Source organism: Stegostoma tigrinum, chromosome 4 (genome assembly GCF_030684315.1).
Source record: "Stegostoma tigrinum isolate sSteTig4 chromosome 4, sSteTig4.hap1, whole genome shotgun sequence".
NCBI lineage: Eukaryota > Metazoa > Chordata > Chondrichthyes > Orectolobiformes > Stegostomatidae > Stegostoma > Stegostoma tigrinum.
In genome coordinates, this window is record NC_081357.1 from 84026078 (window position 1) to 84042027 (window position 15950).

Here is a 15950-nt window from a genome sequence, read left to right on the forward strand (position 1 = left end):
AAGTTGTGTATTGGTACAGTGCATTAACACAGGTGAAATAGATTTACCACAAATAAAACAAGCAATTTTACCAGTAACATTGTAGATTCTTTTGAGACCTATTTGGGTATGCCAGAAGGATGTGTTTTAGGTGAAAGTAAGCCCCTCAAAAATATTACCTGCTTAAAAAATCGATCATGTAAAAATACTAGCTATGTAGCATTATATTCAGTATATTAGGGTACAGTTGTCAGTTTCTTGGTAAATTGAGAGCAAATTATATTAAGAAGCTTTTGAAAGGCTGGATTTGGTGCCTTGCAGCAAAAAGACTTAATTTTAAGGCTCCCTCTGAAATAACACCGGAGAGGCCAGTATCCTGTCACCAAGTAACATCTTTTGATTTATTAACATGTGAAAGAGTCGGTGACACTGATCAAGCTCTCTGAGAACCAGCTCTGAGTGAACAGAACCTCCGATGCTCCTGTTTATATCTGTCAGCCAGGACTGCCTAATTGGACAAGATGAAGAGTGCCAATCAGGGAACTCATTCCATGAGGCCCACCTGGCTGACCTCAGCACAATAACTACTCCAAAGGATGCAAACAGGCTTATTTAATAAAACTGGAAACAGGTTTTTCCAAAAAATTCTAACAGGTCTGGCAGCATCTGTGGAGCAAAATCAGAGTTATCGTTTTGGGTCCAGCGACTCTTCGTCAGAACTCGTTTACCAAGCACATTGTATTATTTTGTCACCATTTTTGTGACTGAACCAGCTTTTGACGTGATTATTTTAAAATTAGTGCAGAATATTGTGGAAACTCAATTTGAATCATAAAATAGAATCACAAAGTCCCTCCAGTATGGAAACAGACCATTCGCTCATTTGAGTCCACATCAACCCTCCAAAGAGCATTCCACCCAGATCCACCCTCCCTATCCTGTAACCCTGCATTTCTCATGTCTGACCCACCTGACCTGCACATCCCTGGACACTGTGGACAATTTACTATGGCCAGTCCCATCTAACCTACACATCTTTGGACTTGGGAGGAAACCAGAGCACCCAGAGGAAACCCATGCAGACACGGGTGGAATGTGCAAATTCCACACAGATGGTTGTCCAAGGGTGGAATCAAACCCCGGTGCCTGGTGCTGTGATGTAGCAGTGCTAACCAGTAAGCCACCGTGCCGCCCCCTGAATGGCAGCGGGTGACACAATGGCTCTGAGCGTATTGAATGTAACTTATGCTTGAAATTCCACATCATGTCTGTTGGATCAGGTGAATAGTGTTGGAAACACAAATTAGTAGAAACTCAAAGATACTATGTATCAAAGAAACTAATGCTATTTCTGTAATAAATGGTATGCTTATTAGAAGATATATACAACTTCTTCAGTGCACTGTTCTACACAGCAGATGTTCAAAAAAAACTTGTATTTGTATTGCATAGAATATATAGCACAGAAACAAGTCTGTCAGCTCAGCCCACTTTCTCTCATTCCAAGAAAAGAGATACTCAATGCGTTCATTTTTTCTTGGCAGGTATTGAAGCTCAGCTATAATCCATCAGGCACTTGTTTGTACCCTCTGTGATACACCTTTGGTTTATGTTAAAGCAACCGACACTGCACAAAGTTTCTGCAAGTTCTGTTATTGCTAGAATTAAAACTTAGTGCTTGGTTTGCTTTCCCTGTGGTCTTACGAAAAGTTCTAAGGCAAAGTGTTGTACAGCAAAAGTTGTTCTGATCAACACCTTATGAACTAGCACCCTCAATAAACCAGCAAAAAATCCCTCAAGCGTCAGAGGTTTTACTGTATTATCATGATTTCCATTATGCCTGAGTAATCAGTTGACAATTAGAATTATCTTTATTGTCATGTACTAACATGAGTTGTGAAAAGTTTACAAGTTGCCACTTACAGCACCATCTTAAGTACAAAAGTACCTAGGTACAAATTCTTAAGGGGGATAAAAAAAGAAAAATAAAGAAATAATAAGTCCGGAATTTCAGATCTTCACAAGTACTAAATAATAGTAACAAATTAGAAAAATAAAGAAATGAAAAGTTCAATAAAAACAAAAAAGAGGGTGCAAGTGAGAAGGCCCTTTGCTGGTAAGTTTTATTTAAGGCAAAGTAGCATTGTTAAATGATTTATGTTGTAAATAAATTTGTATACACCCTGCAATTACTTTTCTGTTATTTTGTGTGTTTTTACATTGATTATTGATCAACTGGAATGTTTGATCATGCAGAACACTCCTTGTCCTATAGGTACTAGTTAATAAAAAAAATTGCTGTAATTGTATCCCACATTTCTTATTCTTCTACCATGAGATCATCTTACTTTTCTTAGCCAAAATGTTAAATATTAATTAATATTCTAAATGTTTGTCCATTCTTTGAGTGCATTAATCCCAGCTTGCATTTTGTTGCACTCATACAGTCTTGGTTTGCAAATTTAAATATTGTAATTTTTATTTAAAAGTCTTTCATTGAAGTCATTCGTAACACTGGTATTGGCACTGTATATCCCTAAGCCAGTGAAGGGCAAGGTTGGCAGGAGTAGGGAATCCTGGATGACAAGAAATATTGAAGGTTTGTCCAAAAAATGGAGAAGGCAATGATTCAGGAGCACGCAGCTGGGATCAGGGGAATCCCCGGAGGTATGTAGGGCATACAGGATTTTATGAAGAAGTAAATCAGGAAAAGGGGGCACAAGATAGCTTTGGCTGGGAAGATTAAGGTGAATTCAAAGAGATTCTTTAAGTACATTAAAGGAAAACGAATAACTAGAGAGAGAATGGGACCACTCGAGGACCAAATTAGACATGGATGTGTGGAACTGCAGGAGATGGGTGAGGTCCCCAATGAATATTTGGCACGGTGGCTCAGTGGTTAGCACTGCAGCCTCACAGCACCAGGGACCCAGGTTCAATTCCAGCCTCTGTGTGGAGTTTGCACATTCTCCCTGTGTCTGCATTGCTTTCCTCTGGGTGCTCAGGTTTCCTCCCACAGTCTTAAGACATGCAGGCTAGGTGGATTGGCCATGCTAAATTGCCCGTAGTGTTCGGGGATGTGTGGGTTATAGGAAGATGGGTCTGGGTGGGATGCTTCAAGGACTTGTTGGGCTGAAGGCCTGTTTCCACACTGTAGGAAATCTAATCTAATATTTCTCTTCTGTGTGTACCTTGGAGAAAGACATGAGAACTTGGGGAAATTGGTGGCAATACCTTGGGGACAGTCCGTATCACAGTGGAGGAGATGTTGGAAGTATTCAAATGTATGAAGGTGTATAAATCTGGTCCTGATCAAAAATATCCAAGAATCCTGCAAGAGGTTAGAGAAGAAATTTAAGGTAGGGTGCCTGGCTGATATATTTACTGCATCGTTAGATATGGATGAAGTCCCGGAAGATTGGAGAGTAGTGATTGTTGTGCTCTTATTCAAGAAGAATTGCAAAGAAAATCCTGGGAATTACAGACCAGTAAGCTTCACAGCTGTAGTAGGTAAATAATTTGACAAGATTCTGAGGGGTAAAATATACATGGTTCATGTGTGGGAGATCATACCTCTCAAATTTGTGGAAGTTCTTTGATGAAGTGATCAGGAGTGTTGATGAGTGCAGGGCAGTAGTTGTAGTCTGCATGGATTTTAGTAAGGCCTTTGATAAGATTCCACATGGTGGGCTGTTCTGAAAGGTTAGATCGCATGGAATCCAGGCAGTGCTTGCAAATTAGATTCAGAATTGGCTTGATGGTAGGAAGCAGAGAGTAATAGTAGAGGGATACTTATCGGATTGGCGGTCTGTGACTAGTGGCGTGCTTCAGGTCAGTGCTGGGCCCATTGCTGTTTGTTGTCTATATCAGTGATTTGGATGAGAATGTACGAAGCATGATTAGTAGGTTTGTAGCAGTGGTATCGTGGACAGTGAGGAATGTTATCTGAAATTGCAGCAGGATCGTGATCAGCTGGAGAAGTCAGCCGAGAAGTGGCAAATGGAGTTTAATATAGATAAGTGTGACGTGTTGCATTTTGTAAAGTCAAATCAAGAGAGGAGTTTCATGGTGATTGGTAGGGCCTTGAGTATAGTGGAACAGAGGGACCTTAGAGTACATGTTCTCTGAAAGCGGAGTCACAGGTAGACAGGACAGTGAAGGCTTTGGGCACTCTGGCCTTCATCAGTGAGGGCATTAAGTGCAGATGTTGGGAAGTTATGTTGCAGTTGCACAGGACATTGGTGAGGCCACACTTGGAGTATTGTCGTCAGTTTTGCTCACCTTGCTATAGGAAGGATGTTACTGAACTGGAAAGAATGCAGAAGGAATTTACAAGGTTGTTGCTAGGACTCAAGGTACTGAGTTATAGGGAGAGGTTGGACAAGCTAGGACTCTTTTTTTTAGAGCGTAAGAGACTGAGGGGGCGATCTTATAAAAGTGTATAAGATTATGAGAGGCATGGATAGGGTTATTGCAATCAGTCTTTTCTCCAGGGTTGGGGAGTCAAGGACTAAAGGGCATCAGTTTAAGGTAAGAGGGGAAATAATGTATGGAAACCTGAGAGGCAACTTTTTTTACACAGAGGGTGGTATACATGTAGAATGAGTTGCCGGGAGAACTGATTGGGATGGGATGGGTACATGAACAACACTTAAAAGGTGTTTGATGAATACATGGATAGGAAGGGTTTAGAAGGATATGGGCCAAGTGTGGGAAAATGGAGTTAGCATGGATGGACAGTTTGGTCGACAGGGACCCATTTGGGCCAAAAGGCCTGTCTCCATGCTGTAGCACTCATTGAGTAGATGCTGCAAAGCTGTTCCTGATGTTGGGGAAGTCCAGAACTGGGGATCACAACCTAAGAATAAGGGGTAAGCCATTCAAGGCTGAAATAAAGAAGATTTTCTTCACTCTGAGTTGTGAACCTGTAGAATTCTCTACCTCAGAAAGCTTTTGAGGGCAATTCGTTAAAAATTAAGGAGGAATCTGGACGTATCCCTTGCGGTTAAAGGGATCAAGTGGTATGGACAGGAAGCATGTGTAGTAATTGCATGATTAACCATGATCATAATCATAATCATATTGAATGGTGGTGCAGGCTGAAAGGGTCAAATGGCCTACTCCTGCACCTATTTTCTGTGTTTCTCTAGCAACTTTTGAAATGTGTACAATGATATCTTTGCTATCTGTCTCCACGCCAGTTATTTTCTTAATGAATTTATTTTGAACTGTTGTCTTTCATTGCCTCAGGCTATGTGCCCATTAAGTACATTTGAGTGTCATCATTACCATAATGTGTAAAACGCAGCAACTAATTTGTCCACAGCAAAGTCCCATGAACAGCAACGTGATAACCAGTAGTCCAAGATAACAAAGTGTAAAGCTGGATGAACACAGCAGGCCAAGCAGCACCTCAGGAGCACAAAAGCTGACGTTTCGGGCCTGGACCCCTTCTTCAGAGAGGGGGATGGGGAGAGTGTTCTGGAATAAATAGGGAGAGAGGGGGAGGCGGACCAAAGATGGAGAGAAAAGAAGATAGGAGGAGAGGAGAGTATAGGTGGGGAGGTAAGGGTTCACAGTCTGCTCTGGGTGGGAATTTCAATGTTCCTCACTAAGAATGACTGAAATGGGCAAGTCATATGGCACATAACTGCTAGACTATATCTCTAGTAGGTGGTGAAGGAAGCAAGAGGGAAAATTCTACTTAAACTCACTCCACAAATCTACCTACCAGAAATGCACAACAGTATTGCTATGAGTTATCACGGTGCAGTCCATACATTAACAAAGTTCTACCTTTACACTGGGTCCATCCTCTATCTTAGGTGTGGCACAATTATGGTATTAATAAAGGATGGATTTTGAACAGACCTAGCAATTCATAGCTTGGCATACATGAAGTGCTTTGGTTCATCAGGTTTAATGAAGAATGCAGGAAAGCAAGCAAACGTAAAAACCAGGAATACCTACAAAACAAATGAGGTATCAATCTGATGATGCTACTGCAAGGAATTCTTTTTCTCTCTCTCATGCATGGATTATGGGCCTGCTGAGTAGGTCAGAATTTATTGCCCATAGCTGAATGCAACGGAAGTGGTGATTGTGAGCTCCCTGGTTGAACCACTGCATTCCTTGGGCTGTCAGGACACTCACAGTTTTGAATCGTTGAAAAGCTTACCTCGAGTGCCGGTGCCTTCCATTTCTGGTTGCAGCGGCAGCTTGGAGCAGGGGCCTGTCGGGAAGCCGGTAAGTCACTGTTTTTGAATCGTTAAAAAGCTTACCTCGAGTGCCGGTGCCTTCCATTTCTGGCTGCAGCAGCAGCAGCGCGAGCGGGAGCTTGAAGCAGGGGCCTGTCGGGAAGCCGGTGAGTCACTGTTTTTGAATCGTTAAAAAGCTTACCTCGTGAATAGGCGGAGGGAGCAGGAGCCGACACGGGACTGGTGAGTGAGTGAGGTAATATATTTGTGTGGTTGCATTACCCGAAACACTACCCGGGTAGTGTCTCCCACCCATCCTCCTCCTCGAACCAAAGAAAAAGGTTCTGTGTGCCTGATTGGTAAGGTAACAAGTTTATTTTTTATTCTTTATTTTTAAAGTCTTGGGAATTTAGAATAATGGGAACGGAGGTCAGGGCAGTTGAATGTTCCTCCTGCAGAATGTGGGAGGTAAGGGTCACCACTAGTGTCCCTGCTGACTACCTCTGCGGGAAGTGCACCCAACTCCAGCTCCTTGAAAACCGCGTTAGGGAACTGGAGCTGGAGCTGGATGAACTTCGGATCATTCGGGAGGCAGAGGGGGTTATTGAGAGGAGTTACAGGGAGGTAGTCACTCCTCAAGTACAGGAAAGAGGCAGATGGGTTACGGTCGGGGACGGAAAGGGAACTGGCAGGCAGTGCAGGGATCCCCTGTGGCTATTCCCCTCAACAATAAGTATACCGTTTTGGATACTGTTGGGGCGGGGGGGACTTACCAGGGGAAAGCATTGGGGCACAGGTCTCTGGCACAGAGTCTGTCCCTGCTGCTCAGAAGGGAAGGGTGAAGAGGAGCAGAGCATTAGTCATTGGGGACTCCATGGTTAGGGGGACAGATAGGAGGTTCTGTGGGGACGAGAGAGACTCACGGTTGGTGTGTTGCCTCCCAGGTGCCAGGGTGCGTGATTTCTCTGATCGTGTTTTTGGGATCCTTAAGGGGGAGGGGGAGCAGCCTCAAGTCGTGGTCCACATTGGCACCAACGACATAGGTAGGAAGAGAGATGGGGATTTAAGGCAGAAATTCAGGGAGCTAGGATGGAAGCTGAGAGCTCAGACGAACAGAGTTGAAGTCTCTGGTTTGTTGCCCATGCCATGTGCTAGTGAAGCGAGGAATAGGGAGAGAGAGGAGTGGAACACGTGGCTACAGGGATGGTGCAGGAGGGAGGGTTTTGGATTCTTGGATAATTGGGGCTGTTTCTGGGGTAGGTGGGACCTCTACAAGCAAGATGGTCTTCACCTGAACCAGAGGGGTACCGATATCCTGGGGGGAACATTTACTAAGGCTGCTCGGGTGGGTTTAAACTAATTCAGCAGGGGGATGGGCACCAAAATTGTAGTTCGAGTATAGAAAAGGTCGAGAGTAGGGACGTCCGAAATAAAGTTTCAGGGACGCAAGATGGCACCGGCAAGCAAGAAGTTGGTTTGAAGTGTGTCTACTTCAATGCCAGGAGCGTCCGGAATAAAGCGGGTGAACTTTCAGCATGGGTTAGTACCTGGGACTTCGATGTTGTGGCCATTTCGGAGACATGGATAGAGCAGGGACAGGAATGGTTGTTGCGGGATTTAGATGTTTCAGGAAGAACAGAGAAGATGGTAAAAGGGGCAGAGGTGTGGCATTGTTGGTCAAGGACAGTATTACAGATGCAGAAAGGATGTTTGGGGACTCATCAACTGAGGTAGTATGGGCTGAGGTTAGAAACAGGAAAGGAGAGGTCACCCTGTTAGGAGTTTTCCACAGGCCTCTGAATAGTTGCAGAGATGTAGAGGAAAGGATAGCAAAGATGATTCTCGATAGGAGTGAGAGAGACAGGGTAGTTGTCATGGGGGACTTCAACTTTCCAGATATTGACTGGGAACACTGTAGTTCGAGTACCATAGATGGGTCAGTTTTTGTCCAGAGTGTGCAGGAGGGCTTCCTGACACAGTATGTAGATAGGCCAACAAGGGGCGAAGCCACATTAAATTTGGTACTGGGTAATGAGCCCGGCCAGGTGTTAGATTTGGAAGTAGGTGAGCACTTTGGTGATAGCGATCACAATTCTGTTATGTTTACTTTAGTGATGGAAAGGGATAGGTGTATACCACTGGGCAAGAGTTATAGCTGGGGGAAAGGCAATTACAATGAGATTAGGCAAGATTTAGGGAGCATAGAATGGGGAAGAAAACTGCAGGGGATGGGCACTTTAGAAATGTGGAGCTTATTCAAGGAAAAGCTCCTGTGTGTCCTAGATAAGTATGTACCTGTCAGGCAGGGAGGAAGCTGTAGAGTGAGGGAGCCGTGGTTTACGAAGGAGGTGGAATCTCTGGTCAAGAGGAAGAAGAAGGCTTATGTTAGGATGAGATGTCATGGCTCAGTTAAGGTACTTGAGGGGCTACAAGGTAGCCAGGAAAGACCTAAAGAGAGAGCTCAGAAGAGCCAGGAGGAGACATGAGAAGTTGTTGGCGGATAAGATCAGGGTAAACCCTAAGGCTTTCTATAGGTATTTAAGGAATAAAAGAATGACGAAAGTAAGATTAGTCCCAATCAAGGATAGTAGTGGTAAGTTGTGTTTGGAGTCAGATGAGATAGGGGAAGCGCTAAATGAATATTTTTCAACAGTATTCACTGTAGAAAACGACAATGTTGTCAAGGAGAATACTGAGATACAGGCTACTAGACTATGTGGGATTGAGGTTCACACGGAAGAGGTATTAGAAATCCTTCAGAGGGTGAGTTAGATAAGTCCCCTGGGGCGGATGGGATTTATCCTCGGATCCTCAGGGAAGCCAGGGAGGAGATTGCCGAGCCTTTGGCATTGATCTTTAACTTGTCATTGTCTATAGGAATAGTGCCAGATGACTGGAGGATAGCAAATATGGTTCCCCTGTTCAAGAAGGGGAGTAGAGACAAACCTGGTAATTATAGACCAGTGAGCCTTACCTCAGTTGTCAGTAAAGTGTTGGAAAAGGTTATAAGGGATAGGATTTATAATCATCTAGAAAAGATTAAATTGATTAGGGATAGTCAGCACGGTTTTGTGAAGGGAAGGTCGTGCCTCACAAACCTTATTGAGTTCTTTGAGAAGGTGACCAAACAGGTAGATGAGAGTAAACCGGTTGATGTGGTGTATATGGATTTCAGCAAGCCGTTCGATAAGGTTCCCCACAATAGGCTATTGTACAAAATGAGGAGGAATGGAATTGTGGGAGACATAGCAGTTTGGATCAGAAATTGGCTTGCTGAAAGAAGACAGAGGGTGGTAGTTGATGGGAAATGTTCATCCTGGAGACCAGTTACTAGTGGTATACCGCAAGGGTTGGTGTTGGGTCCACTGCTGTTTGTCATTTTTATAAATGGCCTGGATGAGGGCGTAGAAGGATAGGTTAGTAAATTTGCAGACGACACTAAGGTCGGTGGAGTTGTGGATGGTGACGATGGATGCTGTAGGTTGCAGAGAGACATAGATAAGCTGCAAAGCTGGGCTGAGAGGTGGCAAATGGAGTTTAATGCAGACAAGTGTGAAGTGATGCGCTTTGGTAGGAGTAACCGGAAGGCAAAGTACAGGGCTAATGGTAAGATTCTTGGTAGTGTAGATGAGCAGAGAGATCTTGGTGTCCATGTACACAGATCCTTGAAAGTTTCCACCCAGGTTGACAGGGCTGTTAAGAAGGCATACAGTGTTTTAGCTTTTATTAATAGAGGGATCGAGTTCCGGAACCATGAGGTTATGGTGAAGCTGTACAAAACTCTGGTGCGGCCACACTTGGAGTATTGTGTACAGTTCTGTTCACCGCATTATAAGAAGGATATGGAAGCTTTGGAAAGGGTGCGGAGGAGATTTACTAGGATGTTGCCTGGTATGGAGGGAAGGTCTTACGAGGAAAGGCTGAGAGACTTGAGGCTGTTTTCATTAGAGAGAAGAAAGTTGAGAGGTGACTTAATTGAAACATATAAAATAATCAGAGGGTTAGATAGGGTGGATAGGGAGAGCCTTTTTCCTAGGATGGTGACGGCGAGCACGACGGGGCACAGCTTTAAATTGAGGGGTGAAAGATATCGGACAGATGTCAGAGGTAGTTTCTTTACTCAGAGTAGTAAGGGAATGGAACGCTTTGCCTGCAACAGTAGTAGATTCGCCAACTTTAAGTACATTTAAGTCGTCATTGGACAAGCATATGGACGTACATGGAATAGTGTAGGTTAGATGGGCTTCAGATCGGTATGACAGGTCGGCACAACATCGAGGGCCGAAGGGCCTGTACTGTGCTGTAATGTTCTATGTTCTGTGTAAGGTCTGTTCAAAATCCATCCTTTATTAATACTATAATTGTGCCACACCTAAGATAGAGGATGGGCCCAATGTAAAGGTGGAACTTTGTTAATGTATGGACTGCACCGTGGTAACTCATAGCAATACTGTTATGCATTTCTGGTAGGTAGATTTGTGGAGTGAGTTTAAGAAGAATTTTCCCTCTTATTTCCTTCACCACCTGCTAGAGATGTAGTCTAGCAGTTATGTGCCATATGACTTGCCCATTTCAGTCATTCTTAGTGAGGAATATTGAAATTCCCACCCAGTTGAGACTGTGAACCCTTACCACCATCTTCCAAGTTGTATGTAATGTGGAACTGTTTCACCAGCTGGTGTGATTTTGGCGCAAATCCTCGGATTTTGGTAATAACGACTTGGCAGGGTCGATGTTTGTTTCCATTGTTTCTGTGCCTCGGTCGATGCTTGGTTTCATTTCTTTCCTTAGACTTTGGTACAGTTAAAATAGCTGAATGGCTTGCAAGGCCATTTCACAGCATACTTTTGAATCAACCAGATTGCTTTGGAAATGGAGTCACATATAGGCCAGATCAGGTTAGTGCAGCAGTTTTCTTGGCCTGCTGTGTTCATCCAGCTGTACACCTTGTTATCTCAGATTCTCCAGCATCGGCAGTTCCTACTATCCCTTAGTAAACCAGATTGTCTTTAATGTCAAAGGGTTCATTCTGAACTTGAATGAGAACAGATATATTGGGCCAATTGAATAGAACAACGTACAGTGAAGAAAATGTAAATTTTTATTAATTTGAAAACCAAAAGAACTGTGGACGCTGTAAATCAGGAACAAAAACAAAGTTGCTGGAAAAGCTCAGCAGATCTGGCAGCATCTTTGGAAGAGAAAACAGAGTTAACATTTTGGGTCTGGTGACCATTCCTCAGCACAGTTCAGAAAATTTCACAGAACAGTTAAGGAAAATCCCAAAGGCTTTTATTCATGTATAAAGAGCAAGAGAGTAACTCGAGAAAGGATTGGCCCACTTAAGGACAAAGAAGGAAAGTTATGCGCTGAGTCAGAGAAAATGGGTGACATTCTTAACGAGTATGTTGCATCAGTATTCACCAAGGATAGGGACATGACAGATATTGAGTTTAGGGATAGATCTTTGATTACTCCAAGTCAAGTCGGCATAAGGAGGGAGGAAGTATCGGGTATCGTAAAAGGTGGACAAGTCCCCAGGACCGGATGGCATCTATTCCTAGTTTTGAGGAAAGCTAGAGATGAAATAGCCAGGGCCTTAACAGATATCTTTGCAGAATCATTAAGCACAGGTGAGGTCCCGGAAGACTGGAGAATTGCTAATGTTGTCCCCTTGTTTAAGAAGGGTAGCAAGGACAGTCGAGGTAATTATCGACCGATGAGCCTGATGTCAGTGGTCGGGAAGCTGCTGGAAAAAGTACTGAGGGATAGGATCTATTCCCATTTGGAAGAAAATGGGCTTATCAGTGATAGACAACGTGGTTTTGTGACGGGAATGTCATGTCTTACCAACTTGATAGAATTCTTTGAGGAAGTGACAAAGTTGATCCATGAGGGAAAGGCTGTAGATGTCATATACATGGACTTCAGTAAGGCGTTTGATAAGATTCCCCATGGCAGGCTGATGGAGAAAGTGAAGTCCCATGGAATCTAGGGTGTGCTAGCCAGATGGATAAAAAAACTGGCTAGGCAACAGGACACAGAGAGTCGTAGTGGAAGGGGGTTTCTCAAATTGGAGACCTGTGACCAATGGTGTTCCACAGGGATCTGTGTTGGGACCACTGTCGTTTGTGATATACATGAATGATTTGGAGGAAGGTATAGCTGGTCTGATTAGCAAGTTTGCAGATGACACAAAGTTTGGAGTAGCATATAGTGAAGGGGACTGTCAGAGACTACAGTAGAATATAGATAGATTGGAGAGTTGAGCAGATAAATGGCAGATGGAGTTCAATCCGGGCAAATACGAGGTGATGCATTTTGGAAGATCTAATTCACGAGCAAACTATGCAGTAAATGGAAAAGGCCCAGGGAAAATTGATGAACAGAGAGATCTGGGTGTTCAGGTCCATTGTTCCCTGAAGGTGACAATGCAGTCAGCAGAGTGATCAAGAAGGCATACGGCATGCTTTCCTTCATCGGACGGGGTATTGAGTACAAGAGTTGGCAGGCCATGTTACAGTTGTATAAGTCTTTGGTTCGGCCACATTTGGAGTATTGTGTACAGTTCTGGTCGCCACATTATCAAAAGGATGTGGATGCCTTGGAGAGGGTGCAGAGGACGTTCACCAGGATGTTGCCTGGTATGCAGGGCTCTGGCTATAAAGAAAGGTTGAGTAGATTAGGATTATTTTCATTAGAAAGACAGAGATTGAGGGGGTCCTGATTGAGGTCTACAAAATCATGAGAGGTTTTGACAAGGTGGATAAGCAAGAAGCTTTTTCCCAGAGGTGGGGACTCGATTACTAAGGGTTATGAGTTCAAAGTGAGAGGTGGAAATTTTATGGGAAATATGCGTGGAAAGTTCTTTACGCAGAGGGTGGTGGGTGCCTAGAACACGTTGCCAGCGGAGGTGGTAGACACAGATGTCTTTTAAGATGTATCTGGACAGGTACATGGCTGGGCAGGGAGCAAAGGGATACAGACCCTTAGAAAATAGATGACAGGTTTAGACAGAGGATCTCGATCAGCACAGGCTTTGAGGTCCGAAGGGCCTGTTACTGTGCTGTAATTTTCTTTGTTCATTACTCAAGAAAAATGTCCACGTAGTACTTAGTCCAGTAAATCTTCAGCATTCCTAAACCATGGCAGTAATGTCCATATGTAGCAAACCTAATGTAAAGCAAACTTTTCTTTTTAAAAAAAAAACCATCAATTTAAGCAAAAATGTTCATGTTTTTGCTTGCTTGCAGGAAACAGTGCAGATCTTCGTTTGGTCAAAACCTATATCGAACTTGGTTTACCAGGAACCCAAATTGAGTTCCTTATGTCAGAGAGGAATCAGGTAAACTCATTTTGTTTTCAAATCGATCATTAGTTGATCAGCCAGTGCAATGCATTTTATTAGAGTTGAAATTTAATAGACCAGGATAGTGAACTTGATTTGTTCAAGTGAGTCCCACGTTTCTCTGGCCACCGGGCTTTGACTTAAAATGTTAAATATCTAACTCATTCAGCTCAATGTTCAGTTATAACTTTCAAATAACGAAGAGTTGTTTTAATTTATGCAAGTACTCAGTTTGATGTGGAAAAGGAGTCTTGGACCTGATTGGTAACAAGTCTATAGACAATCAAAATTCTTTTAGATTAACCAGAAATCTCTAAGGATGGACATGTTTTGTGTAATTCAACTCTGAAGCTTTTAGTGTAATTCACTGAGAATAAGTGAGTGGTAATGAAGTTAGATTGTTGAAGTGGTAGAGGGATTTTTAAATTATAGAGTCAAAGAGTTATGCAACATGGAGACAGACCCTTCCATCTAACTAGTCCATGGTGACCATGTTCCCAAACCAAACTAGTCCCACTTGTCTGTCTTTGGCCCATATCCCTCAAGCCTTTCTTATGCATGTGCTGATTCAAATGTCTTTTAAATCCTGTAACTGTACCTGCACCCACCACTCCTCTTAACAGTTCATTCCACATAACAAAATACTTGCTGTGTGAAAGCAAAATTTCCCCTCATGTCCTTTAAATCTTTCTCCTCTCACCTTAAAAATATGCCCCCATAGAACTTAGAACATAGAGCAGTACAGCACAGTACAGACCCTTCGGCCCACAATGTTGTGCTGAACTTATATCCTTAATCTAAGGTCTATCTAACCTCCAACCCTACCTTATACTATCGTCCATATGCCTATCTAATAGCTGCTTAAATGCTCCTAATGAGACCGACACCACTACCCTCTCAGGCAATGCCTTCCACGCCCCTCTGAGTAAAGAACCTACCTCTGATGTCTCCCCTATGTCTACCTCCACTCACTTTAAAACTATGTCCCCTCGTAATATCTACCTCCACCCTTGGAAAATGTCTCTGGCTGCCCCCTGTATCTATACCTCTGATCATTTTGTACACCTCTATCAAGTCACCTCTCATCCTTTGTTCTAAAGAGAAAAGCTATAGTGCTCTCAACCTTGCCTTGTCAGACCTTCCCTCCATTCCAGGCAACATCCTGGTAAATCTTTTCTGCATCTTTTTCAACGCTTCCATATCTTTCTTGTAATGAGGCGACCAAAACAATACTCAGATGTGGCCGAACCAGGGTTTTGCATGTCTGAAGCATAACTTCACGACTCTTGAACTCAATCCCTCTATTAACAAAAGCTAACACACCAGAAGCTTTTTTAACAACTCTATCCACCTGGGGTGGCAGCTTTCAGGGAACTGTGGACATGAATCTCAAGATCCCTCAGCTCCTCCACATTGCCAAGAATCTTTCTGTTAACCCTGTACTCTGCTTTCAAGTTTGTCCTTCCAAAATGAATCACCTCACACTTTTCAGGATTAAACTCCATCTGTCACTTCTCAGCTCAGCTCTGCATCCAATCAGTGTCCCGTTGTAACCTAGAACACCCCTCCATAATATCCACAACTCAACCCACCTTCGTATCACTTGCATACTTACTAATCCACCCTTCCACTCCTACATCCAAATCATGTTTTGAATTCCCCTATCTTAGGGAAAAGACCCATGCTATTCACCTTATCTATGCCCCTCATGATTTTATAGACCTCTGTGAGGTCACCCCTTGACCTCATACGGTCCAGTGAAAAATGTCCAGGCTATCCAGTGTATCTTTATACTTCAAATCATCCATTCCTGGCAACATACTGGTAAATCTTTCCTGAACCCTCTCCAAATTAATAATATCTTCCTATAGCAGGGCAATCAGAACTGTACACAATACACCAGAATAGGCCTCACCAATGTTCTGTACAACCTCAACATGATGCCCTAACTCCCATAGTCAAAGGTGTGAGCCAATAAGGCAAGAGTGCCAAATGCTTTCTTAACAACCCTGTCTATATCTGACACAAATTTCAAAGAATTATGTATTTGATCCCTTAGGTATGTGCTCTCCAACACTACCCAGGGCCCTGCCATTAATTGTATAAGTTCTGCCCTTGTTTATTTTTACCAAAGTGCAATGCACTTTATCCAAATTAAGCTCAAGCTGCTACTCCTCAACCCAAGGACCCAGTTGATCATGATCTGTTTGTCATCTTAGATAACCTTCAGTATTCACTACATCCCAAATTTTGGTGTCATCCACAAACTTACCAACCATGACTCCTGAAATTTCATCCAAATGATAAACCAAAGTATCAACCCAGTAGAACACTGCTGGTCACAGACCTCCAGCCTGAGAAATAACCCTCCACCACCACCTTTTGCTCCTACTGTCAAACCAGTTTTGTACCTATTTGGTAAGGTC

General features: G+C 43.2%; 1 protein-coding gene across 1 annotated transcript in view; it reads left to right on the top strand.

Annotated features, from left to right (window-relative positions):
* LOC132206018 (protein FAM135A-like) overlaps positions 1 to 15950 on the top strand; it is a 57556-nt gene that overhangs the window by 15301 nt on the left and 26305 nt on the right. Inside the window, exons 2-3 of the mRNA XM_059645704.1 lie at positions 6153 to 6225; positions 13430 to 13521. Coding sequence (XP_059501687.1) covers positions 6153 to 6225; positions 13430 to 13521 — 165 coding nt within the window. The remainder of the gene's footprint in view (positions 1 to 6152; positions 6226 to 13429; positions 13522 to 15950) is intronic.